Below are 25997 nucleotides of genomic sequence, written 5' to 3'. Positions count from 1 at the left end.
AGAATCTCAAAGCATCTTTTGCACATATCAGTCAACCTCAGCTCTGAAACTTCTGTTACCATTTTTCCCCCTACTGTTACATGTCCCAATAGATAGTCTAGTCTAGCTCTGCCTCCTTAGTTAATGTCATGAAGAGCAAGTGGGCACGCTTCCTTTTGTCCTACCTCAGAGATACATCACATCTTCTAATCCCTCAAAGATTTTACACGTGGAGTTTGACCTTTGAAAATGTTTTCCACTATCAGCTTTTTAAACAAAAAAAGGGAATAATATTTGCTATGACAATGCAGGAACATCTTGGGTTTAAATTCTACAGATTAATCTTTTTTTCCATTTTAATATCATTTTTTGAACTTACTGTTCTAAATGAATGCAGTATAACAAGCATTTATTCATGCACACTAACAAAAGACCACTAGCATTTATTTGTCTGAAACATTAGTAGTTTGCCAGAGACAAGATGACTGCAGTCTACCTCACTAAACTGCTTTTTGCTTCTCTGATCCCCATTTTTCAGCCAGTTCTCAATTATATACCATACCTACAGTACAGATAATCCTTTCTCAGATACCCCTTTTTCATCTGTAAACAGGCCTCATCTTGTTTAAGACACACAGTACGTTTAACACCACACATCACTAAAGAAACAACTTTTGGAACCTTTAAAACAAATGGGATCCTTGAATACTCTTGCATTAGAGTTGTACTGAGTGAAGGCAGAGTCATCCTAAATTTGTGAAATATTTTCATTAGCTAAAGCACTTTTATTTCCTGATCTATTTCATTAAAAGGAGAATAACTTCCCCAGGGTCAGTGGGGACAGTTACCCCAGAGGGGTCTCTGCACTGCAGGTCTTATACATAAATGTAAACAGAGGTAGATAAGTAGATGTTAGTGAGCTGCAGTAAGATATTGTTGTAGTTTGAGGAAAACCTTAAAGAAAAGTAGTCATAATTTAATATAAATCAGCTTTAATTTCTAGAATCCAGGTGAATTGGTACAAGAGATCATTTCCTTACTTTGCCAGTTACACACATGTGCCTAAAAACAGTTTGTGGCAACACTGAGTAGACAGATCAGCACTGAAGCTGTCTGACTTCTTTGCACATTTGTTATCTTCACCAGAATTATCTGCAAGGCTTGCGAGACTTACAGGAACAGTCAGCCATATTCTGAAAAGTTGTGCACGTCAATAAAGAGTAACTGTATTGCAACACAGGAAATCTGAGATCATTACAACACCGGAGGACAAGAATGCAGCATAACTGGCATTTTATACTTTTTTTCTTTTTTTTTTTTTAAACAAAGTGCTCGTAGGCCTCATTTAATGAGAAATAAAAAGAATAACAAAGCCTCAAAAAATGACATTACAATACTTCAAATAATACCAACAGCAGACAGTGTCTAGCCAATACCAATCATATGACGGATTAATAATGGATTACGAACAGTCCTTTTATAATAAAGTCGGAATCCAGATGGAGCACTGACCACCTATGCAATAGAGCAAAATTAATAAGCCATGCATAATTCAAGCATATTGTATACATCTTACTGGACAAGCTGAATGCTTTTTATACTATGAACACACAACACAGCAGAATTTAATGGAAATAAAAAGACTCAGATACAATATGTATTTTAATTATCTCAACTTTGATAAGATGATGTAGATGTAATCCCCTCTAAGCTTTCAAAGCTACCTCCATACCTTAGCAATCAAAAATTATTGAGTTTATAATTAAGTTTAATTAGGTCAAAGAATGCTTCAGTTACATTGACTCTCAAATACATAACAAATGTTCACTTGGAACTAAAAGCAATCAAAATTAATGAACTCTGAACTGGCATATATTCATCTTGCTTAGGTCTGGGTATCTTTTCGTTCATAGTTTATGTTGGAGTATATTTGATTAACTTGCAAGCTGATAGATGAGCCTTAAGATTGTTCCACTTCAGAAAACACTAATAAATTATCATTTGGACATTTTGCTTTCAGTAATAATTTTTATATAGCAAACATAACTCTTCTGACACCTCACACAGGGAATTTTGCCTTCCTTACAAAAATGTCTTTCTTATTTAGTTCATCATGCTTTCATATATATATTATATATATAATACATATAATAAATACACATATATAAAAACATATAATAATATATATATATATATATATATATATATATTTCTTCTTAATATTCCAAGAGAACAGAAGCAATGTCCAGGAGCTTACAACAAATTCTGCATGCAACTGATAGAGAAGAACTTCACAACATTGCCCTTTTCCTTCTCCTGAAGAGGATTTTGGCTAAACGCATATTATTTTAGTTTGAAAATTCAAGTGCTGTATTAGGTTTTTATGAGCTTGTTACTCTGGATACCTTCCAAGTATCCTGTGTTTTTATAGTTGACACTCATGAGAAACATAGCATCATCTATCATTACAACATTGTGACTACTTTGTAGTCACCCTCTTTGCAATAGCAATTAAAAATATATTGCTTTTAAACATCTTGCTAAGTGCTTTACACAAGCGTTCAGATAAGAGGTTCTATCCATCAGTGCTTTTACAGTGTTATACATCAACTTTATCCAAAAATTTTCTCAAAGAGCACTCAGCTGCAGAAAGCAAAGAGTTGTGCAGTTTCCAAGAAGGATGCAAAGCACAGCAAAATCTGGCTACCTGATCCCGATCCCCGTGCTCCTCCAACAGCAGACCTGACTCAGAAAAGGACTGCACAGATTGAAGAGCTGCATTTCAAATCCTGGATTTCAGAAAAGAACAAAAGCGGCAGCAGCAAAAAAAGATGAAAGCACAAACAGAAAAACCTGTAAATTTAATCTCAGAATTTAAATAAAGAGAGACATTCTACCTGTACATGGAGAAATAAAGAACTGTAGACTTGGAGTATAATGTTTTAAAGATTAAAAAAAATACTTAGCCCCATATGACCTTAAAAACTGCCTCAGTCTCTCCATCCCCGTTCTCCAAGCGGGATTATCTATACAATCTGAAGTCTGCATACATCATGCTAATAATGTCTGTAAATGAATAAGCATATGCAAATCGCTCTAGAATATAACACCATTTTAACAACACAGCATGAAACACTGCAAGTTATCTGTATACCAAGAATAAAAGTAAGGCTTTCCATGGAAGACTACATGAGCAAAGCCGTGCAAAAGAATACGTACCTTTTCCTTTAAAAACAAACTTAAAATTGCCCTACATTCATATATTCACACACTCATCAGCCTTCAGCCCGCTGGACACATCTGTCACAAGTTATCACTAACTGTTTGACATTGAGGGGATTTACAAATCCATTTCTTTAAGCTGGCAATAACATGAGCCAAGACCAACTCATCAGTTTAATAAGCCAGTTTATCAACTCCTGAAGCATCAATACCAGTCTGGGTCACTAAACAAATACAAAGATCGTTTGACATGCTTAGGTTACCAGTCCTTGTCCTGAGTCAGCAAAGCTCCAACAAGCATTTCCTGTGAAAGAAAACTGTCACGTCTGATTCCACTTGAAAAGGCAGGTGTTTCTGTCCACGGTCAGTCATTAAGATATATGTCTATTTTTATAAAAGGATTGTAGACAAACGATGAGGTAAATTGTCAGGAGATCCAGATACCTGAATAAGCATATTGCTTTCCAGGGCACAAAGCAACTCCAGTCTTTGAATGGTTAAACCCATTCTCTTTCCTATCTCCTGACAAAGGTGCTGTACATTTACTCACTTGGACTGAGCTGAAGATTGCCAGAACTTTCCATTAGCTACTGCCAAAGGCAAGCACAGGAGAAGAAACAAGCAACAAATACAACTACCAACAACTCAGGGCATATCCTTGAGGTGATGCACTGACCCCATGGCAGTAACTGCTCCATGCAGCTGACAGCACATCCTCACATTGGCAGCTCCATGAGTTAGAGGGATCTAATGGAAAACATTCACCCAATTTATAAGGCAGGAAGTGCACTGTACAGCAGTTAGATATATTTACTTGTTAAATATATACTATTTCATTTGTTCTGTGTTGGGTTGCTTTGCTGTTCTGGTTTGTTTGTTTGATTTTGAAAGATTTTAACAATGTGCCTGAGAGATTTACTACTTCAGTAAATCAAGTTTCAGTGAAACTTCAGTAATTTCATAATGACTCCCGTTAGAATTCAACATTCTTAATAGCAAACACATACATTCCATTTTGGTAGCCACTACTATAGGAAAAAAAATTCATTGAGAACACGCACAAGTTATTATTATTATACTTTCCTTTTGGTTGCTGCTTCCTTGGGCAGTTACAAGTTACCTTGCACATGAATAGCACCCAGCTGTAAGTGGAGCCACATAACTACAGCAGTGAAGTGCTAGCTCTACATAACGTCTACCAGGATTAACTAGCACAATAGTTCAGGTCAGGCTGCCATGAGTCTGTGATCTGCAGAATCACCATGGCCCAGGATTCTATCCAGTCAACTTGAGGTGCCTGTGAGAGTTGGCAGGTCTGCACACATCCATGCAGATGAACCCTTAAATTTAAGCGCTTCAGGAAACGCTTATACTAAACAAAAATCAAATTTGATTGCTAAAGAAACCACAGCAGTAGGTATAACACTTGCTAATACAGAAAGATTTGCCAAAGCTTTTATTCTCTACTTTTTAACTTACTTTTTCTGTCTATACTGCGTGAAAGTTCTACAGAAAGGGAAACCTGCTTCAACAGCTGACTGTGGGGGGAAAAAAACACTGAAAACAAAAACACCAGAGGGAATGGTAAATTCATCTACATTTCTTTTACTTCCATGGATTTATACTACCAAATGCTAAATGTTAGAAGTCATAATTTTACATAGGAAACTGCACACAATATGGTGTACTCCACCATTTTACACACATGCAAACTTTGATTCAACATCCACCAGAAAGAACTGTTTTTGTCCCTGTAGATCCATTCTGAAGTACAGACTTCAATCAGTGAAATGTTGCCAACTCAGAGCAGTCAATGTTTCACTTTTACATACAGAAACAAGTAAGAAAAACTCAAGAGTTCAGAAACAGTAAATAAATTTTAAAATATACATGTAGCTTAAAACCATGTAATTTATAAACACATTTGCTATTGGCTTCTTCGCATCTGTGAAGTGTGGATAGAAAATCATAGCTGTGTTTCAGTGGGCCACTTCAAAACTGATGCACCAAGGTCACATAACTGTAGTAATATCACATTACACAGCTTCACAGCACCAGCAGTATCCATCACTGCCCTAAGTGAACTAAATTATCTCGTGTACCAACATTAGAGGACAAAAGTTCTATTTTTATGTCTTGTACTCACAATGCCCATTTGCCCTGATTTACTAACTTACTAATAACTGTTTACTAATAAGAGATCCACTGCTATCATTCTAACTTCTTGTTTTCCTCTTTAAAAGCACCCCTACAGAAAAATGAAAAGTGGTAACACCTTGTCCTTAAAATAAGCAGAATAAATTATTCATGCTGTGCATGAAAACAATACAGCCAAAAGTACAAACAGGTTTGTTTCAGAGCACCAATAACATCCAGATTTTATAAGGAGAGGCAAAAGGAAAGGAAAGAAATCACTCACGCTTGTATCCAAGCTGCAGATACTGATGGTATCTTCATCTTGAGTACTCTGTTTCCGTTTCTTCTATAAAACAAAATGAAAAGAAAAGCTCAGTTCTCATGAATACTACTGACTGCTAACAGCCTGGTCCTAAATGGCTACACACAGTGAAATCTCTCTCACACACACAGTACTTCTACCTTCAGTAGTCATTATAATTACCTCAGGTGTGAAGTTAAGCTCTTTTTTCACATTTCACCCTATCAGCGTAAGTAAACTGTTTTCTATTTGTGCCCAAAGTGAGTAAGAGTCACTTCAACTTCCACACTTTCATTTAACACTATTTATTTATCACTTTTTTTTGTTTTTAAACTAATACACTTTTATTTCTATCAAGAATTGTGAGTAATTGCTGCATGTTGTAAATCGGACTTCAGCACTGGATGTGGCAATTTCTACAGCTAATGAAACTGTCCGGAGGAAAAAAAACATTGCTGTTGAAAGTCACTATATACATTTTTTAAAGCATGTATTCAATGATTAAGTACTCTTCTCAGGCAAGCAATGCAATACAATGACGAGGCAAGGTGAAATACACTGCAGGAATTAAATAAACATATATTCAGACTTCAACATCCACATCAGTGACTGGGTTCTGCTCTACACACAGCTCCTGTTTTGAAAAAGTGACAGCTCCTCTTGATGCCCTTTCACAGGTTCATCACGAGTTGGATCTTCACGCCCTTCAAATCAGAAGTATGAAATTTCATTTTACAGAGCTCTGCACTTCTTACAGACCAGGAAGATTTAGGAAACAAGAGAAGTCACCGAATACATGATGAATACAAGATCCTTATTTATCCAGCTGTGTTGTCTTCCGCTGTCAAGTAGAGATAAGCATTTGCAATAGCTGGGATTCAGTTCCCAGTCTACAGAAGTCTAAAGAATAGCACTTAACAAAAAACAACAAGAACCACCATAGTGACGCCATAATGAAATCCCACATTTTGAGATAACCAAAGTTCAGCTACAAGTCAGGATTGTCACATTGTGAAGGTAGAGACAGCCATGTCTATTTTCAGAATCTCAAGGAAGTATTAAACATGTCTTAAAGCCAAGAAAGGTAATCAAATAGGAAGTACAGATGCACTGCATGTACACACACTATACCTGTGACTCTTCAGGCTACAGCAAGTTCAAGAATATTATAACATCCAGAAGTATTTATTTCATGCTGCTTAAAAACAAATGTAGAGCTGTTGAAAGTTTCTGTATTTACCTACTAGTTTAGTGCAGAACTTTAACTTGCACTGTATTTGATTGCAATTTTGCTGCCTTTCTCTTTTTTTTTTCCTCCTGGCAATGGTGATCTTAAAATCTGTGACCAGCTGTGGTTTGACTCTGCTTTTATTACTACATGTAGAAACAGAAACAGGATTATGAGTCCTCCAACCACATTAAACAATGCAAGGTGTTTTATAAAAGTAAATCTCAGACTGTGCATAATCAAATCCTTCTTAAAGTACAGTTCTTGGGTGGATATGCACAGATGGACATGATTCAACTGTAATGACGGCTTGGGTTGATATTTATTAGCCACAGGAGCATAAAAATGGTATAAAATCAAGTAATTAAGCCTCACTCTGCAAAAACTGGAATTATGTCCAGAAGAATCAATGCAATACAAAAGATGGTCAATCCATCATGCAGAGAAAAATAAAGGAATTTTATTCTGCAGCAGAAGCTATCAACATCAGAAGACTCTGATCATCATCACTTAGATGCTTCAGTACGCATTCCAAATACAGTATAGCCAACAAAAAACATGAAGTTGTTATCTCTTTTTAAAGTAAATTCTACATATGCTGTATCCTGTAATGGAACAGACATTCCCCTTCATTAACAGTGAAATTACAAGAACACAAGTGGACAGTTTCTGTTTAAATAACTGATTTGAAGGCTCACTCACTGGCAGCCACTCAGCTCCTGTTCAGCAATGCATGACAACTCTAACACAGCAGAGGCCTATAAAGAACCAATGCCAACTAAGAGGGGTACAGGCACCCCAGGAAGACTGCAGGATTAGAGGGAAAACAGAGGAAACAACACCCTGCGGCTGTAATGGTGAAGTTATCCAGCAGCAACTATGTAGCAAGCTTTGGACCAGTGCATTTAAACAGAGTACAGGTGCTACTGTTCACAAAGTAGCATCTATGGAGGCCAAGCAAACAATGCAAGTCTACTGAGGAAAAGCACAGCATTAAACAGTACATGAATACCGACTTACATCCCACAAGTTATATAACTATATCTCAATATGCTCAGTAGAAACAGACTTGTATCAGCTGTGATGTACAGACCAAGAGAGATGAAAGCAGAGAAGAGCTGTAAGGAAAGCAGCAACCCTGGGTGAGCCAGGACAGCCCACGTAGGTTGGTGAAGATTGCTCGGCCTTGATCCTAAAGGACCACTTTCCCTGCTGTATTTTAGCACTCCTACTTCCTGACAAGCAACAAACCAAACAAAAAAAAAGCAAACTCTTGTCTGAAAGTTTATCCCAGGGACACTGTTAGCCATGTCATTTCATACAGAAATTGGTAAATATCAACCGCTGGTAATGTTTTAATTTCCTAAGAATTCCAAGGGTTATCATCACAGTATAATAAGGTGGGGGAAAAACCCAACATGGCAAAACTTATTTCAGTAATTGAGCTACCAGATACAGTCCTTTGCCTATAATAAGTGGATTAAGAAGCAAAGCCTGCACTCAGTATTGCTCATTAAATTAATCCCTGCTCCCTGTGAGCACTTTTTACCCAAAGGAGTTACAACTACAGGCTCAGTTGCCATAGTGCAAGGCAGCTGACCACTTTATCTCTCATGTGCCAGAAAATTAGCCCTTAAATATTGCTCCCCATCATATGTTTAAGGTCATATAATTTTATATCAACAATTTGGTGTGCATTCCTTTCACAAAGATGCTAGAAGTACATAAGAAATACACAGAAATAAGAAAGAAGTACACAGAAATAGCTATACATTGAGCCCTGAAGGGTTCTGTGAATACATGCTGTTCATACTGCACACACTTAGGGCAGAGTAAAGCTGAGAGTCAGACAATGAAATTAATTTACAGCCCAAAACAGAAATCACATTAATGGCACATTAAGGAGCAAGCAGAACTTCCTGACAGAACTTAAGTAAGCAGGGCCCCCAATGGGCTTGAACACCTATTTGACACACTGATATATTTACTTGTCATTTGGGCAAACAAATTCTAACCACATCATATCACACGGCGTTAGATTTATCGTGCCAGTTTATATCATCACACAGTGCTGCATTAAGCCAAAACCGACAACATGAATCTTCACTCAGTACATCACCGGTACTGGCTCATGCATAGCACAGCAGAGATTGACTGATTTTCTAATTCTTTTTCATTACCATGCACACAAAGTATCCCAAGTTCCTGTTAATACTGCTTACAATCATCCATGGTCATGACATTCACCAGTTCTAATAAGTTTTTTTTAGGACAGCATGGCCTCCAGTAGGAAGAAGACAAATTACACAGCCATAATATAAAGAGTTATTAAAAAAGAAAAATAGAGAAGTATTTTGGTCATTGTAACACAAGAGGAGATTATGACTTTTTCTCGCTGCAGTTAACAATGTATGCATTGAATCCAGTTTAGATTGGGTATAAAATTACAAGGCAAAATATTAATGACCTTCTATCTTGAGGCTAGTTGAATAATACTTAATTTAACATTTCCTGCCACAGGTGGTGGGATATAACCTCACATGGCAGACTCTAGAAGTCAACTTCAAGAGGCAGAAGCAGTGTCACCTCACCCAGCTTAAAGCCAGAACTCTTGTGACACTGGAACAAGAATAACCCCCACAGAGGATTGTTTTCCATGTTATTACATTACTGTTGCACTGACATTCGAGTTTCTAAGATGAAATGAAGGCACGGATGCTTTAAAAAGAAAATGACATGGTACAATGTCAAGTTCTTGAAACAAGAACAAGTCTGTACAGTGGGAGACCATGTCATATTAATCACACGAGCATCTGTGCAACAAAAAGCTAGACTCCCATGGATTTCCTGTTGAATACAGTCTTCCTGATAAACCTGGTTCAGAGCTAACCCATCAGAATTTCACAACACTGATCATTCATTCATAGTTCAAGAGAAATGACTCCATCATCTTTCAAGATGATCACCTTTTTACCTTACCACAGCCTACTTGCCCACCTGTACAACAGCACCAGCTGACTTCCTCAGCTGCATGCTGACAGCCCAACAGCCTGGAGGCATGGAAAGAACACTGCCTTCCTTCCAGCTGAACAGCACACCACACATGCCTTCTTGCGCTGTAACTTCAGGGTGCTGATTTCTAACACAAAACTTTAAGGAGAAGCACTATCTGTCCTACATCCCAGCATCAGCATTCTACGTTACCTTTCCTTACAAGAACTTGCTTAAGTTGCAAAGAGAACCAAAAATTCCTCAAAATTTTATATATGGAAGTAAGTTCCATTACATTTCCACTGCCCTCTACTGTTCTGAATATGAGACAGAGCAGATTTACTTTTCATGACACAAAAACCTAAGCAAAAACTTAACTCCTACTAAAGGAGGTGACCCGATTGCCCACAGGTTTGTGGGTGCCATGTCCCACCCTGCACACACTCAGCTGATGGGCTGCATGAGTGTCAGAAGCAGTAACAACTTGTTAGTTCTTGGTGTCCCAAGCAAAAACACAACAAAAACTACAGACCCTAAATCTGTTACAGCACAAAATACCTAAGCCAGTCACTGAACCTTGGGAAGCTGTTATTCTCTGCCTGGCTAAATATCCTCTCCTTTTCATCTCTCTCTGAGCAAAAATTTAAGTTTTATTTCTACAATGCTTTCAGAATTGATTTGAGATTTTCCAGTCCATGTAATACAAAATGAACACCAAAGTGAACAATGAAATCAAAATTACATTCAGTGTGTTTAACACGAACAACAGGAAATGGGTGTGCATGTACGGGATGCTGTAAGGACAAGGATCAGCAGAGCTTTGTTTGAGGACTGATAGTTATTCTATCTTAATTTAAACCTTCTTCCTTCCCCTTTTCACAAGACAGGGAGAGCATCAGACAGCGGAATCTGAGAGCTGAACATGCTGAAACTTCTTTAGTGTCCTACAAAGTGAACCAAATTCAGATAAATAAACTAAATATATTTTTACATCTTTCTCCTTGAGAATTCCTCACTAAGTGAGTCATCAGCAATCACTATTACATGACCTTCACTGAGTCAGAACTTCAAGACAGACTTGAAGATGGCTACATTCATTACGCTTTCAACTAACAATTACAACCAATATCTAGGGATTCTAAATTTGCCTATGTAGAAACAAAAATCAAGAGGCAATTTAAACGTGTCCATACGCTACCCAGACTCACCTGTACTTCCACAAACACTTTGAGCTGTAATCTTTTACATCCAGTTCTTTGTGCCCCAAGTGATAAAAGAAGTCGGTGTGCAAACAGTGCCTGCATCTCCATCATGTTGACCTGATGAGGGTGAGCTTCCTTACCTTTTAAGTTTACTACAGACCCAGTAGTGAAACCAAGAATAAGACTAAACTAGAGTAACTTTAGGCATTGTGCTCCTGAAGGCCTGAGACCTCCCCTATCTGGGCTGCACGGAGCTGCTCTGATTTCAGCTGATCATGAAATCACAGCTGTCAGCCACCACTTCTGCTTCCAAACTTGCATCACCTGTGTGTGGCTTTTGTCTGTGGAATGGAAATCACAATGAAACTTTCTCAGTTCAGATTTGTTCTAGTGATTTCTCTTTCCTTATTTTTTCTTTTTTAAGAACTTCAAGAGTCTCAAGGAGCTTTTCATTACAAAAAAGCTCACTTTGCTGTTCCTGTGCACAGCACCAGAACCGCATACAGCAGAAGGAAAATTTCTGTAAGATAGGTCTCCACGTGGCTTTAATAGCTTACATTTGCATAAATAGCTGCCACCCCTTACTGCTCTAACACTGTTCATCTGCCTTCCCTCAGCCTCTTTCATTCAGCATCATTATGCTGCTCTGCCATTCAAACCAGACAGGTTCCTCTATGTAAAATATGTACCCAGTTTGAAAGCTTTCAGTGTGAGCTCTGTAATACACCAGAGAACACACATGATCTTACATCACTGACAGACACGCATTACCTCTGACATTCCATGACAACCATAGCATTTATTAGATTTCTTCTGCTATACCTTTTTGAGTAAGCAACAACCAAAATAGATACCCAAATGTGCATATTGCAAAAATGAATATTAAGTACATCCAAAAAGACTACATCAATTTTACAGCACAGCAGCCTCACTTTTGAGCTATTTAATGAACACTGAGAAATCAAATGCATAACATTAAAGCAAATTTCACAAGTTGAATAACTCCTTATTTCTCAGACTGTCTTGATAGACTTCCTGAGCCTGTTGCAATTTTTGTATATCCCTCATAAACACAGTTTGTCAGAAGCACATAAAGCATTCTACATATGATCTTAAAAGATTCAGAGCAGTAAAACTGCCATAAAACATCTCCCTTGTTACTGAAAAGTCTGTTAAAGGGAACATAAAACACAACATATCCAAGTAAGAAAGTAGTTTTAAGCTTCAGTATAATTTAGCCACATTCTCTGCAGCAAACACAAAAGCATGCAGGCCACTGAACAGAGCCCTGCTTCACATTCCAGCTCCTCACCTTCATCACCTTTATTTTTAAGAATTTCAAAGTGGGTTTTATTCTACATATGCAAATGTTTTGAAGCAACTTTGCTTCTCAACTAAGAGGCTCTGCAGCCAGAGGCAGGATGATATGATTTAGGATTAGAGCTGCAAAGTTACATGTCAGATTTGTCCAGTTGTGATGCTGATGCACTACTCTTATTTGTAATCAATAGCCCAAAATTAACATCCCACACAAGTCACTATGTATAGTCAAGAATTAAATGCTAACCATTTCCTGTATTTATTATCAGTCTTGCTACTTTCCAAGATACGAAGTCTAAAAGCACAGTTTTCCAGGTGATACTCCACACACTGCAAGCACAGCACAGTAATTATGCTCTGCAAGTATACTATTACACAAGATCTGTTAACAGCTTTCACTTTGGCAATGCATAAACTTATCCACACTGTTCTAAGTGTTCCCATTTGAGCTCTAGCATCAAAAAAAAAGATAGGTTTTACATCAGCAGAGACAGACAAACTTACCTATTTATGGTAATACAGACAAATGAAAAGCGGAAAAAAAAACAAAACAAAACTCATCAACCCTTACGGTCCCACAACAATAAAATTCCCACACCCAAAGAAAACCAAACCATCCACTGTCCCACTGGGTATAACAGAGTACATTTATCAACATGTTTAGAAACCCCATTCTTACAGAAGGAAACACTCCTGCTAAGCACTATTTTTTTCATTGACACAGTTTTTAATCCTGCCACACTTGGAAGCATTATCTGTACAATTTCAACTTGCTACAACGCCATGCAAGCAAACAATAAAAAGTAGTGAGATCCTGAGTGTACACGTACACACTTACCTGATGGTGCACAAAAAAACAACACCACACCATGAGGTAGTTTGTATTGTACTCAGACTTAGGAGGCTTCCTAATCTTCAGTGTGACAGTGAAAACTCTATGCTGCAAAGTAGTCCCTATGTTTCTCCTTCAGTTTTCGGCAGGAACTCCTCCCCACGTGGCCACATAGCTTTGTCTCGCTTCCTGTCATGCAGCATACTAGTACTATCATCGGCTGAGTGACACATATCGTCACGTCTCTCTCTGCTTTGCTTGTTTGTTTTTTTTCCCCCACAGACTGCTTTGTATAATATTTTGTGAAGAAAAAAGTGCTTTAAAAATTGCTAACCAGTGTGAAAAGACTGGCAGCGGTATGGCAAAGGTAAATGCAATACTGATGTGTTTCAAGTAGTTGGTAGGTGCTTGAGGGAGCTCTGGGATTCAATAACTGACACACAGCCTGCCTCCTCCTACATGCTCGGTGCTCAAATAATTGCAACTGCCTTTAACTCAAAAGAGCACAACCATCTCTAAATATAGATGCCTCAGTCAAAAAATAAACATCTGGTAGATATGGGGTAAAGCTTTTAAACATCCAATTCACAGAAAAATTCCAGAAGTTAAGGGTTCTGCTAAACAGCTCTTAAATTAACAGGGGCATAAGGACAAAAGCTCAGCAAAGACTGCTATAGAATCAGCCCAGAATTCAAGCCCAAAGATGAGGTTGGCAGAGGGCCCAAATTCTTCATCTGAGGACATGTCAAGGAAGTGCAAAGTCTGATTTTATCTGTGGGAGTTCTCTACAAGTGAAGAACTCATCCCATCACAGGAAACCCTAATCCTTTGCCATCAGAATTTGGTAATCCCTCACCCAGGCTTGAAAAATAAATACTTTGAAAAAAGCTCTGGGCAAGATCCAGAAGATAGGATTAAATGTTAGATGAAGTTCTGAAGTTCAGAACTGCAACCCAAAAGTTTTGCCTCAGCAGTTGTGTAAGTCAAAATTCTGAGGCAGCTCACCTTTCTCCCCCATGTGTGCCCAAATTTCCAATCACACTTATAATGGCAATGATCTCAGCTCTGGCCACACTGAGCTTTCACCATTTCTTACACAATTCCAGCAGCAATTCAGAAACTAGAGAGATTCTCACAAGCCTTTTAAGAAAAAGTGTAACGCATTCACAGGATCAAGCGCCAGATCCTGGAGCCTGCATGGTGCTGGTGCTCACTCCCACAAAACAGAGCATTGCCCAAGATTCTTGAGACCCAAACATTTCTAAGGAGGCAGCCCCGAATAAAAAGGATTTTATTCGTATTTCTTTATCATAAAGATGGAAGGTCTCCCATCTTCTCCTTTCAGTCATGTTGTGCAAACTAACCTTCCCAGGATGGGTCCATAACTGCCCTCATTTTAAGGCTGTTTCACAAAGCTGTCAGTCTGCCTTGGATAAAGAAGACACAGCTGAAACTTAGACCACTTTTGTGAGAATATTTAGGGTTGTGAATCACTGGAAACTTGAAACAGTATTTGGAAATTTCAAAAGCTTTCCAAAGTCAACGTTGGCACAGACTGAAGCTGTTTTCTAACTGTGCATTATGGGATCGAGGGATGCTAAAGTTAACTCTCAAAAATAAAATTTACAATTAATCACCATCTAAAGAGACTGCACCACTGTATACTTCTTTTTTAATCAAAGGCAATATAATCAACGTTTATAAACATGCATTTTAGAGCTTTGAAATGTTACCTCAAATCACATTAGGTTCATGCTATATGCAGTGCTTCATACACCTTGAATAAACGTAATGAGACATTAGAAGAGCACTATCACATTGCTCTTAACAGGCATGTGACAGATTTTGAAGACAGCTTTACTTATGAACTACTCTGTGCTTACTGAACACAGAAAACAGCATTAGCTTTCAGTAAGAGTCTTGTTCTTAGGTTTATCTTATACATAATTAGGACTCATTCTAAGACTGAGATGTCTTAGAGCAAAGCTGGCCATGAAAGCACTTCAGTGCTCAGGAAGAACAGTCTTCACACAGATGAAGATCAAAAAACCCACTCAGAATGCTTCTTCCAATTGAAAACATCAGAAGGAACTCCACTTCCTTCCCCACCATCAGCTCTCAAGTTCTTACAAGCTCCTTCAGTTCTTCCTTGGACATTCCTTCTCCTTCACTCGTTAGAGGACTTTGAATAGATTTCTGCCACAAGTACAACTTGACAACCTATATCAGAACCTGTGGAACTGCAGGCAGGGAGGCAGATAACTGAAGAAAACCTTTACTGCAGCACTGAGGTTTTCCCAGCTGTTTCAGCAGATAATGATTTTGCAATCATTTACAAATGCACATCCCATTTATTTAGTTTAAAACTAATTGCTGATGAACTGGAAGTTTTTATAACACATCCTGTTGTAAAATCATGCATGGTATCAATGGTAGCTGATCAGTTACCATTTTTACATTTAAGAAAACTGGGAAACTAAACAACTGACCTTCACAATGATTTGGTTAAAAAACAAACAGGTTGGCATCAAGATCTACTGGATACATCACATCTGGCACAACCATTTTGTCCAATATTTATTCTAATTTAAATTGCTATTCTGAAACAGTGTAACAATTAATATGCCAATGTATATTTTGAACTTGTTTCTAAAAGGCTGTTTTCTCTGACAAAATGCTGTCAAGTTCAGCTGGAAAGCAGCATTACACTTAACCATTACAGTGAAAGTTTCTGAAACAAAGTTATAGGAAATACTGATTTCACATCACGTGTTGTCAAAGGGCAGTCGCTGCTGCGGTGGGGGAAACAAATACAAAGAAGTGGGCAGAGTTTGGTGTGAGTTAAATTGAGCACAGGTCAAGTTCATTTGCTGTTGAACAAAGAAAAGAACAGTAGATGACAGCAGGAGTACAAGGTAACACCCAAACTATGATTAAAGACAGGAAACCTGCTATATAACAGAACATCAGACTAGACCTAAGAGAACGACAACTGGACCTATCTGCTTTATCACACGTGACTTCTAGCTCAGTATTGTTTGTATGTGCAACAGAGCTGGTGCAACAGGTTTATAGCACACACGGAATACTTCTACTATAAATAACAAATCACACCCAGAACAAAAATAAACTTGTTACAAAACACTTAAAGAGACCCATAAAACGAAGTCCTACAGTGTTAATAAAGTGACTGCATACAGCATATTTCCAGAAAATATTATTCTGTGAAAATATAACGTGAAATTTCTTCAGAAAAGAGAGATTTTTTGTCATCATAAAACCTGAAAATATTAATTTGAATGAATCCAAGACAGAATGCATACAGTGCAAGTGATGGATAAGTCTGATCAATGTAAAAGCCTATGAGTCTCCTTATTTCAGGAACACATTTAGTGCTCCGTAAGCATGCCCCAAAATTATTGCCACAAAATATATCTCAAGTATATTTTTATATAACTAGCATGTAATTAACCTGAAAGTAGCCTTACAGATTAGGTAATGTACTTAACTCAAAGATGACTTTGATGTGAAAGCTGCTGAAGTTTAATAAGGCAGGTACAGAACTGAATTGATGAAACCGCTGTGAACTCCAAAGCATTACAGAATTCTCTAGATAGTATGAGCAGTGATAGTTCAAGAGTGCTTTGGGAAAGAATGTGAAAGAAAGTGTTATTTTTCCACCTGAATCCCAAACAATGAGAAACCTGGAAATCTACAGAGCAGGGTGCCTCATTCATTTCATCTAAGCACATAGAAATACAGCTTGAAAAACAACAACAAAACAGCAGTAAGCTTGGTCATGATACACTTTGTCCTTCCTCTTCTTTACAGTACACTTTATGTAAGTGAAGTGCCCATGCCTGAGCACAGTATGTGTCAGTGATGGGAAGTAAGAGTTAACAACTCCTCTCTATGAACAACCCATCTCTCCAGCACATGTTCAACACAAGATTTATGCAGCATTGCTGTACGAGAAGAACCTCGCCATGTACACGACCCACTGGTCCTCCAAAAGGATTCAGCCATTTATGAGTCTAAGAACTCATTTACAAATCGTGTTTTCTGGAATAAAACATTCTGACAAGACAAAACTATGCCCATCATATTTGATGGATAAAACTTGATTATTGTGCTAATTAAACCATGCACCACATTGGAATAATACATTCTTAAATCCTTCAAAAAATTTAAATTCATTGTATACATTAAGAACACTATAATTCTGATGTGTGTTTTGGAACTACAGATGGACTTCGCTATGATCCAGTTACGCAAAAGCCACACAATGAATTCCTGATAGCATCTCTATTTTTTTGCCAACATAAACCTTGCTGTTCCAAGAAAAATTAGCCCTGTGACTAATCAACAACAGTTCCAATGGTTTGCTCAAAAACAAAACCAATAATAAACTAAAATATTTAAAGCTCCGCCCATAGGTTAAGGCATCAAAGCCAGCTCTCTTAATATTAAAAAAAATAGCACCCAAGCTGTACACTTGCACCAATTTATGAGCTCTAGTCTTCTGAACTACAAATAGAAAGATGAGGGAGAGATCTAATAGAAGCAAGTAGAGTGCAAGTATACATCATCTCTTAGAAAGGAGAAAAAGAAATGGGGAATTTTCTTTTCAAAGATGGGTGAGATGGGTCAGAGATCAAGAATCCACCTACTGTTTCCTTAGCAAGCTGCAAGATGTTAGGAAGCAATCAGAGGACTGTACACAGAGGGAAATGCACGAGTACACAGTGAGAGCAGGCACAGGGAGTGAGGACACCAACAGCACTGCCCTGGCAGAGCAGTCCCCTCCTACTGCACCAGTGGCATTAGTATAAGATAATGGTATTGAAGCACGTTTAATCTATAGACATTACCTGGTAAGTTTTCTTCAACAAGTCCAACTAAAGGCCTGTCTGATACCATAACAGCCTCTGCTATGGGTAACTTCATTGCTTAAGCAATGTCTGTACCCACTGGTACTCAACTAAATAGAACCAGACAGAATCCAGAAGCAAAAGGTGTTTTCTGCAGTAGTACATGATTATGTAATTTATGTAATTAATCATCAAGCTATGATGCCAGGAAAAAGAAATAACTTCTCTCTTAGCAACCTGTACCTTGTTTAGTCATGTACCCCGAAGGGAAGAAATGAAGTCTGCCAGCCTGCACAAAATGCACACACTGTTCTGCAAATACTGTCTGAGAAGTGAGGAATTCTTCCCATTTGGCATGAAATACATCTTTGCTCCCCACACAAATACCTGAAACAAAATTAGCAAGGAAACCACTTACAAACCTAAAACTGACCTTCCCCAAGATTAGCACATTTTTATGTCAAGCTTCTCATAAATTAGATCAGCCTTCCTCCCAGATGACCACATCTGCAGTTTAGTTAGATGCCTTTGCAAAACCAAAAAGGAAACAGAAAACAAAAAAAATATGAAGATGCACAGTTGCAGAAAATCCTCAGTCTTTAGGCAACTGCACACCAAACATCTCAAAATGTCTCAAGTAGAAAATATTGGTTTAGATTTTGCTACTGATTTATTTTTATCACTAAAGTTACTGCAGGAGAAATAAAAGAGAAACAAGCATAATGGTTCAGACATCTGTTTAAAATATGCAGGAAGTGATGCTAGCTGTTTGTAGAACAGTATAGAGAAAAATCAATGATAAGCATAGACAAAAGCAGCATCCTCTTCAGCTATGCCTCCAAGCCTGGCACTTCTCATTAACCATGTAAATGCTTTTCTTCTGACTGTAGTTTCTTCACAGCCACCCCAAGAGTCATATCAGCAGGACTGCTACAGACCACTCTTGTAAATACATCTAAATAGATCATTAGGAAAAAGTAAATCACTTCAAGGCTTTTAGTAGCATGAGCCCATCACTCATATAATTAAGGCACTCTAGGAAATTATCCTGCTGGTAGAACCAGAAGTGGTGATTTTGAGGCAGCAGGAGGGGAGACAGAGAAAGCAGTTAAAACCTGAGACTCCTCAAGAGAGATTCTCAGGCTACATGAATTCGGATATTACTTACAAATAAGCTTGATTACACTTATTATGGATAAAACAGCAAACAGGCACATAACTCAAGGCTGTATCATAACTCACAAAGAAAAGCAGCCTTAATTCTCACATCTTCTATAGGTGCACAATTGTACAAATAGAGGATGCTTCTGGTTTTGGTTTGTTTGTTCTTGCTTCCACCCCTGTGTATCTGCTTTCACACACTCTAGCTTTCCTCCATATCCCTTCCCACTAAAACACTGTTTGCTGGGTACTCAATTGTGAAATCTCTTCAGTGAGCAAATTGAATCAGTTGTATTGTGAGTATATGCAGGAGTAGCACACACTAGAGAGATTGCATTGCTTGGTACATTTAAGCCTAAATCACATCATAACAAGAATTTTGTCAGACTCTTCTTAAAAAAAAAAAAAAAAAAAAAAAAAAAAAAAAAAAAAAAAAAAAAGAAACAGCTCTCTGTTGTCACATAGAACACTGCTTAACCCTCTGGAAATAATTGCTACTGTTATCTAAAACAGCATTGGCAGAAACATAAATGATATCATCTTGATATGGAAATTCCCATGGAGGAAATCAAACTACGAGATTCAAAAGAACACCTTAAAATGGAAAATAAATACGTTTAAGCACAGAGAGGAAGACAGAAGTGCAGAGGAGTTTCCCCTAGGTTAGAGTTAAGCATCTGGGCCCTCTTATCTTTCTTTGAGGTTTACGTTGGTGTTTGCTCGCTGATGCTTTAACAAGCCCACTTGATCAGCATGAGATACAGACATGCTAAACCAGTGATCTGACTGCAAAGTGAGGACAGGTAAACTCATAAAACATCATAATGTTATGCTTAACAACTTTCTTCTGCTTTATTGTTTGTGGCTGTTGAAATGCCCTCACATTACGGTTTAGTAACAGCGGTATAGAAACAGCACAGACATTGCAAAAAGCATGGCTATGAATAAGTCTTCTCAGCAGTTTTGTTTGTTTCACTCAAGAATGGCACTGATCCACTGTCAATATTACCATAGTTCATTTACCCAATAAGATTTTATACTTGCTTAAGAGAAGATATCAAAGACGATCTTCTATCATTAATCATCCATACCAAAACCTTTGTGACCTGAAGTTTGCTCATTGCATTTTCTATACCACACTTTTTCCACCCATCAAAACAAAGCTGATGCTGACACACTGCAGAAGTCAGCAGAGACTGACCTCTGGTGCAGAGCTCAGCTGCCTCAGCTTCAGCATCTGAACAGATCCAGTGAACAACTGCTACAGCTCCTGCCCCAGATGCAGTGCTTTATTCTGGATAATTCTCTTCAACTGCCAATTACCATATGAAATACTAGAGCTATGGAACTGGAGGTCTGTGTTAGTGTCCCATAAATCTCCTTAAAAATAGCAAGGCAGACAACTCCCTCACATCCTCATTTCTGTGTATACAAAGGAAGCAGTTTGAAGATCTGCAAGCAATACCAGGTGCTCTACTTAAAAATACCAAATTAGAGTACAAAGACAGCATCAGGTATAGTGAAAAATATTTCTAGTTTCAGCAACCCTTACGACACCATGACCACCACAGATCAGTACATCTATAAATGCCATTTATTCTTTCAACAACACATTTCAATAACATCGTCTTACTTAAATGCTTTGTTGAAGAGGTTCAAAGCAAACATATTCCTATGCTCTTCTCAATAGAAATTTTAGGTTCAGTGCAAGTCAATTCTCATTACAGGCAGCATTTATTTATTATCATAGAAAATGAATTTTGCAAAGCAGAAGAGCCCTTGTTTTGACCTAAAGATTACAGAAACACTACTCAGAGGCAACACACAGTGACTCCTAGACTATATCCCAGTCTATAGCGCTTACACATGTGGCAAACACTCTTGCCATTTGAAAACCACTTGGAAAGAATTGACCTGTGTAAGCAGTACACCTCAAACCTGAAACAGACACGGAAAAAATTGTCTGATACTGCTAAAAAAAAAAACCACCATTGAAGTTCTCAGTTTCATTTGCTTTGCTTTTTCACGCATTTTTTCATTCTCCATCTGTGGGGGTGCACATGCATGCAGATGGCCTTGCTCAGCCAACCAACACATCAGAAGTAAAAGCTATTATACCTTGTAAAAAATCCAGGTGATTTTTGGTAGCACCTGTACTTCTGCAAAATTCAGATGTTCAAGTTTCCAATAACTCTACAAACATCTACATTAACGGTATGTAAAAAAAATTCTTTTTAATTGTTAAAAAGTAGTGGATGTCACTTCAGCCTTGCTGAACAATTCTCAAACACAAAAACAAATCAATTTTACTTCACTGTTAAAATGGTTACACTAAATTGTCTCCTGGATTCTTCCTATTAAGTCAGCCAATCACATCAGCAAAATCTGGGTTTTTTAAAAAGCATTGTAGAAAATTACAAAATGAATGATTTTATTCTGCTGTTCTGCCATGATTTCAGCACTCACAGATCATACGTTCACCACAAAGTCACACAGCAATAGGATGAAGCAGGAAAAAGATATTAAAATAACATCAAACTCACCCCTCTGAAATTCCAGCCTTTAGTAGAAGGAAACAAGGAAAAATTGTTCTGTTGCTGTTGTTTTGGCCTGCAGGACAAAACAAGGAAAACCATTTACCAATTACATTTTTAGCTGTCATGTTTTCTACATCAAAAATGGAGCAACAACAGAGGAGAAAAGAAAAACACAGACTTCAACTACTAAGACACCTTAGATTTCCTTGGCCGTACTCCTGACAGGCTTCTCTCTTCAGTTCAGACAAACATTTCAATTTAGATGAAGAGCTAAGGGACATGGCAGCCTTACAAGCCTTCAGAGACATACCAGCTTGATTTCTGGCAAGAACTTTGCATCACTCTGATTTCCAACAAGCAGAGACAGCCCTGACCCCGTGTGCTGCTGAAGCAGCAGTCATGCCAGGTGACGCAGGCCATGCCTAGCTCTGCTAGGCAGCCAAAGGGCCCCAAGAGCGAGGCTTTGCCAAGCACCATGCAAAACAAGCTACCCATAGCTGCATGTGATGCAAACAACTAGAGGAGCTGACTTCAGAGTTTTACTCATTCAAAACCGTCTTCCTACCCTATAATTATCACTGTACAATTATTTCTGAAAAGTAACCATAATATTATCCACTTCACTCTTAATGACTGCTTTTCACCCATTAAGATCCTGAAGTAAGATCTCAAATGATTCTGCTAAGGTAGGCAAACATTGCTGAGACTTTACACATGAAGTCAGATCAAAGCTTGGCTGACCTGCTGAAGCTGACCAAGCCAACACACAGTTTGGTGGCAAGGCTTAAGTGCAGAGCCCACTGCAACTCAAACCATGCAATTATGTAGGTTACAGGAATACAGACACCTGGTTAAAAAGCAACAAATTAAATGGCTGCCTGTCAAACCTTCTCTCCATCCAACAATAACAGGACAGATGCTTCTGCACTTCAAGCACTAGACTAACATGAAAGATCCAAGCACAGCTTTTGCTCTTCACAGCTCCTGAGGGACTTCAACACATTGTGCCTCAACTCCTGCAGTGTCAGGACAGCAGTAGTCATCCCTGTCTTAGTTTTCTGTCTTCTCTATTCTAGTATAAAATACTGCATGTATGAGCATTTTCAAATTACATACTTTACGATATGTCATAGAGCTGAGGTCACAGTAGACATTTTTAGATGTCAACATAATGCAAATAATGAGATATGATCACAACAACTGAGATGCAACTCCAGCCTTGGCATTAATATTCTCAGGTTTCTCTCTAGCAGTCAGCCATAAACAACCCCAGTATTTCAAGCACACTGTAGTATACATTGTAGCTTTACAATGACTGTCCAACTAAGAAGTTCTACTACATCTAAGTTAAAATATTAAGAAATTCAATTTCCAGCCTAAGAACCTCAGTGGAATTCTAACAGTATTATGAGAAGAAAAGAATGTGATTAACAAGATGTTACACAGATTATTGATCGTTCTAACAGTGTTTTGCATCCATTTTGTTCAGCAGCAAGCGCAAACAATATCAGAGTAGAACCAGACTCAGATTCTCCAAGATACATTGTGTGCTTTTTATAGTTTCCCTTCTCTTTAAAGCTGTATCATTACTAAAGAGCCCCACATGCCCAAGAAACACAACAGTTTTAAGAAAAAGTGTGCTTAACCAATAAACTAGTAGAACGCTTCTGTCACTGTGGGTCCTCCCAGACTTACAGGCCTGATACCTATAGAATGTATCAAAACTCGCCGCTAACTGCTTTTTCATTCTGGGTGTACAGCTCTCTCCTAAACAGAAGAAATCAGACTTCTGAGTTAGACTCATTTATCACTGAAGGAGACCTTAAATCATTTCTTAAAAACTTCCACTTACTTACATTTGATCAGACTGTTACTTCCCTACTTTCTATTCCATCCAAAGTTCATTCCGAAAAATGATCCCCACTTTCAAATGAAAAGAGCAAAAGAAAGCAATAAAATTAGTTTTGTACTTGCGAGAGCCTTTAATCAAGCTGTGAATCATTATGGGGTTTGACAGAAAGAAGCCTTTCAAAACGCAGGTTGGCACAATGGTGTCAGAAACAGTTGCTCCCTTGGGCCCCAAACAGTAGCCCAGAAAACTTCACTGGGGTATTCAAAGTCTGAGCATGGGCAGAATAGTGAAAACATCAACTTTAATTTCCTGTCCCAACTGTTTCATATAGCCTACCTTAGGCTTAGCAAGACCTTAAAACTACAAAAGTACCTCTTCATCTTACTGAAAGATTGTTCTAGAAGTCTCACCCCTCCCAAGGCTAGAAACCACCTCAGCTAATTGCAGTCGCGTCACGGCCAGCATCCTGAGCCAGCACTTTGCAGTTGAACACACCCCTAAATCAAAGTCAGGTAAAGCACAACTTCTGGTTCCCAAAGATACCTCAGGTAATAAAATACAGTTCTAGCAAAACCAAGACCTCATGCACAGCTCTCAGTTTGATCCTTCACTATCTTAAAGTCCTTTTGATCTGTCCTCCCAGCTGCCTATCACAGTCGATGAGAACTATACTAGAAAACAACTGGACAATTGCAGACTTTGTAAAATAATCTTTTTCTACAGTGCACCACTTCGAAGAATATCCTGTTTACTGGATGGGTAACTCCCCGCTTAAAGTAAAACTTCAATTTCTTTCTTCTCACCTATCAACATCAGCAGTAACAATTCACAAAGCAGATCAGTGCCAAAGCTGAGTATGAACCATAACTATTCCTGCTACAGACAGGACAGAACCCAAACAACGGTTAGAAAAGAATTAAGTCATAAAATAACACGTTTGTCCTTAAGATACACAGGATTTGTTTTTTATGTTCCCATGCACAGAAACTACAAATAGACACAATAAAACAATCAGTTGGACAAAGATACTACTACTGGAAGCTGCAGACAGATACCTCATGAGCTTGGCTTCCAGAATAATCACTGTGTTTTGTGCACAACCTGTGCTGTGCTGGAGGTTAGTGACATCACTACAGTAAGTACTAAGCACAAAGGAATCTAAAGACTAAAAATATCCACTGAGTGTTGTGAAGTTATTACATTATTGAAAAAGAAAAAGAAATTAAACAGCATTATCTCTCGTGTGTTATGTATGAGTATGAGCTCACATAACTTGCACCTTTGTTTGATCCTGCAGCCTCTCTGCACACACAGCACTGACTACCACAGTTTTTAGAAGCAAATATCCAAATGTGTGTTTATGATACTCAGCTGCTGCCTCTGCTTGGATATAAAAATGCATTTCACAAATGAATACTCCGCTAAAGAATGAAAGCTCAAAACACTTAGAGAGAAACTGTGCTAAGTAAAAACTCTTCTCAAACTGCAAAAATAAAGGCTGTAAACAGCTGCGAATACTTCACCAAAATGCAGTTAACTAAAAAATCATACCTACTGTTCAGAACTGCTCTTTGTACTGTCATTAGCTCAGCCTACAGAAAGTACTGAACAATATGCTGCTTACTGAAGCATATTTATTATAACATACTGGGGTTTATTTGTGATAATGAGTTGTAAGATTCCCAAGCAGTTCACCTGATGAAGCCCAAGATTTGCAAGATTACTTCATGCTCTGAACAACAGCTTTGATTCTCTCAGATATTTTAAGTTATAGATAACATTAAACTCAAATACCTTTGGCACCGACTTAAAATCAGAGAAAGAAAAGAAAAGCATGGCTTCACCTTCTTAATAAAAAGAATGAGATTATGTAAGGTTCATTTTGTTCTCCAAAAGGAAAAAACAAATCTAATGCAGTAGAATTTGACTGAGTAACATTTTAAGTTCCTATGGAGATTTTATATGATACATTCTTCTTCCTAGAGGCAATCTCTCACTATAATTGGGTTTATATTCAGTTTATCAAGGATTGATTCTACAGACATGAGCTCTTCAAGATTGCATACAGCCAACTGCCAGATAAGTGGAAACAACTATCCCCTCTTAGATAAACAAGATTGGAAGTTACTATCCTCAGAGAAACAAAAATATCCACTGAGGAAAAAAGCAGATGAAGGATTTCCAGCAGCAGTGCTGACTTTCTGAATGCTGACATAATCCTCTACTATCCTGCTATCATGAGCTGAGTGTCATAAGCATTAAGAAAGAAAAACAGCCTCAGTGAATCTGGGCATACACAAATGAAAGCCTGCATCGCTGAAGCAGGTACCAGAGAGCTGTCCCACACCTACTCTTTTCCCATGCT

The 25997-nt window shown here is 38.1% G+C and overlaps 1 protein-coding gene across 2 annotated transcripts in view; it reads right to left on the bottom strand.

Annotated features, from left to right (window-relative positions):
* The window catches only part of ARHGEF3 (Rho guanine nucleotide exchange factor 3), a 99146-nt gene that overhangs the window by 44407 nt on the left and 28742 nt on the right, over positions 1 to 25997 (bottom strand). Inside the window, exons 3-4 of one of the 2 annotated variants that reach the window (XM_072347101.1) lie at positions 21787 to 21853; positions 5621 to 5683 (exon numbers count right to left, since the gene is read on the bottom strand). In XM_072347101.1, the coding sequence (XP_072203202.1) occupies positions 5621 to 5683; positions 21787 to 21853 (130 nt within the window). Of the gene's footprint in view, positions 1 to 5620; positions 5684 to 13217; positions 13367 to 21786; positions 21854 to 25997 lie in introns of those variants that run through there. The other variant, XM_072347102.1, reaches the window with a different exon arrangement.

Source organism: Excalfactoria chinensis, chromosome 12, assembly GCF_039878825.1.
Source record: "Excalfactoria chinensis isolate bCotChi1 chromosome 12, bCotChi1.hap2, whole genome shotgun sequence".
NCBI classification, from domain to species: domain Eukaryota; kingdom Metazoa; phylum Chordata; class Aves; order Galliformes; family Phasianidae; genus Excalfactoria; species Excalfactoria chinensis.
Note: the sequence above shows the minus strand (reverse complement) of the source record. Positions and strands in the feature narration are given on the sequence as shown.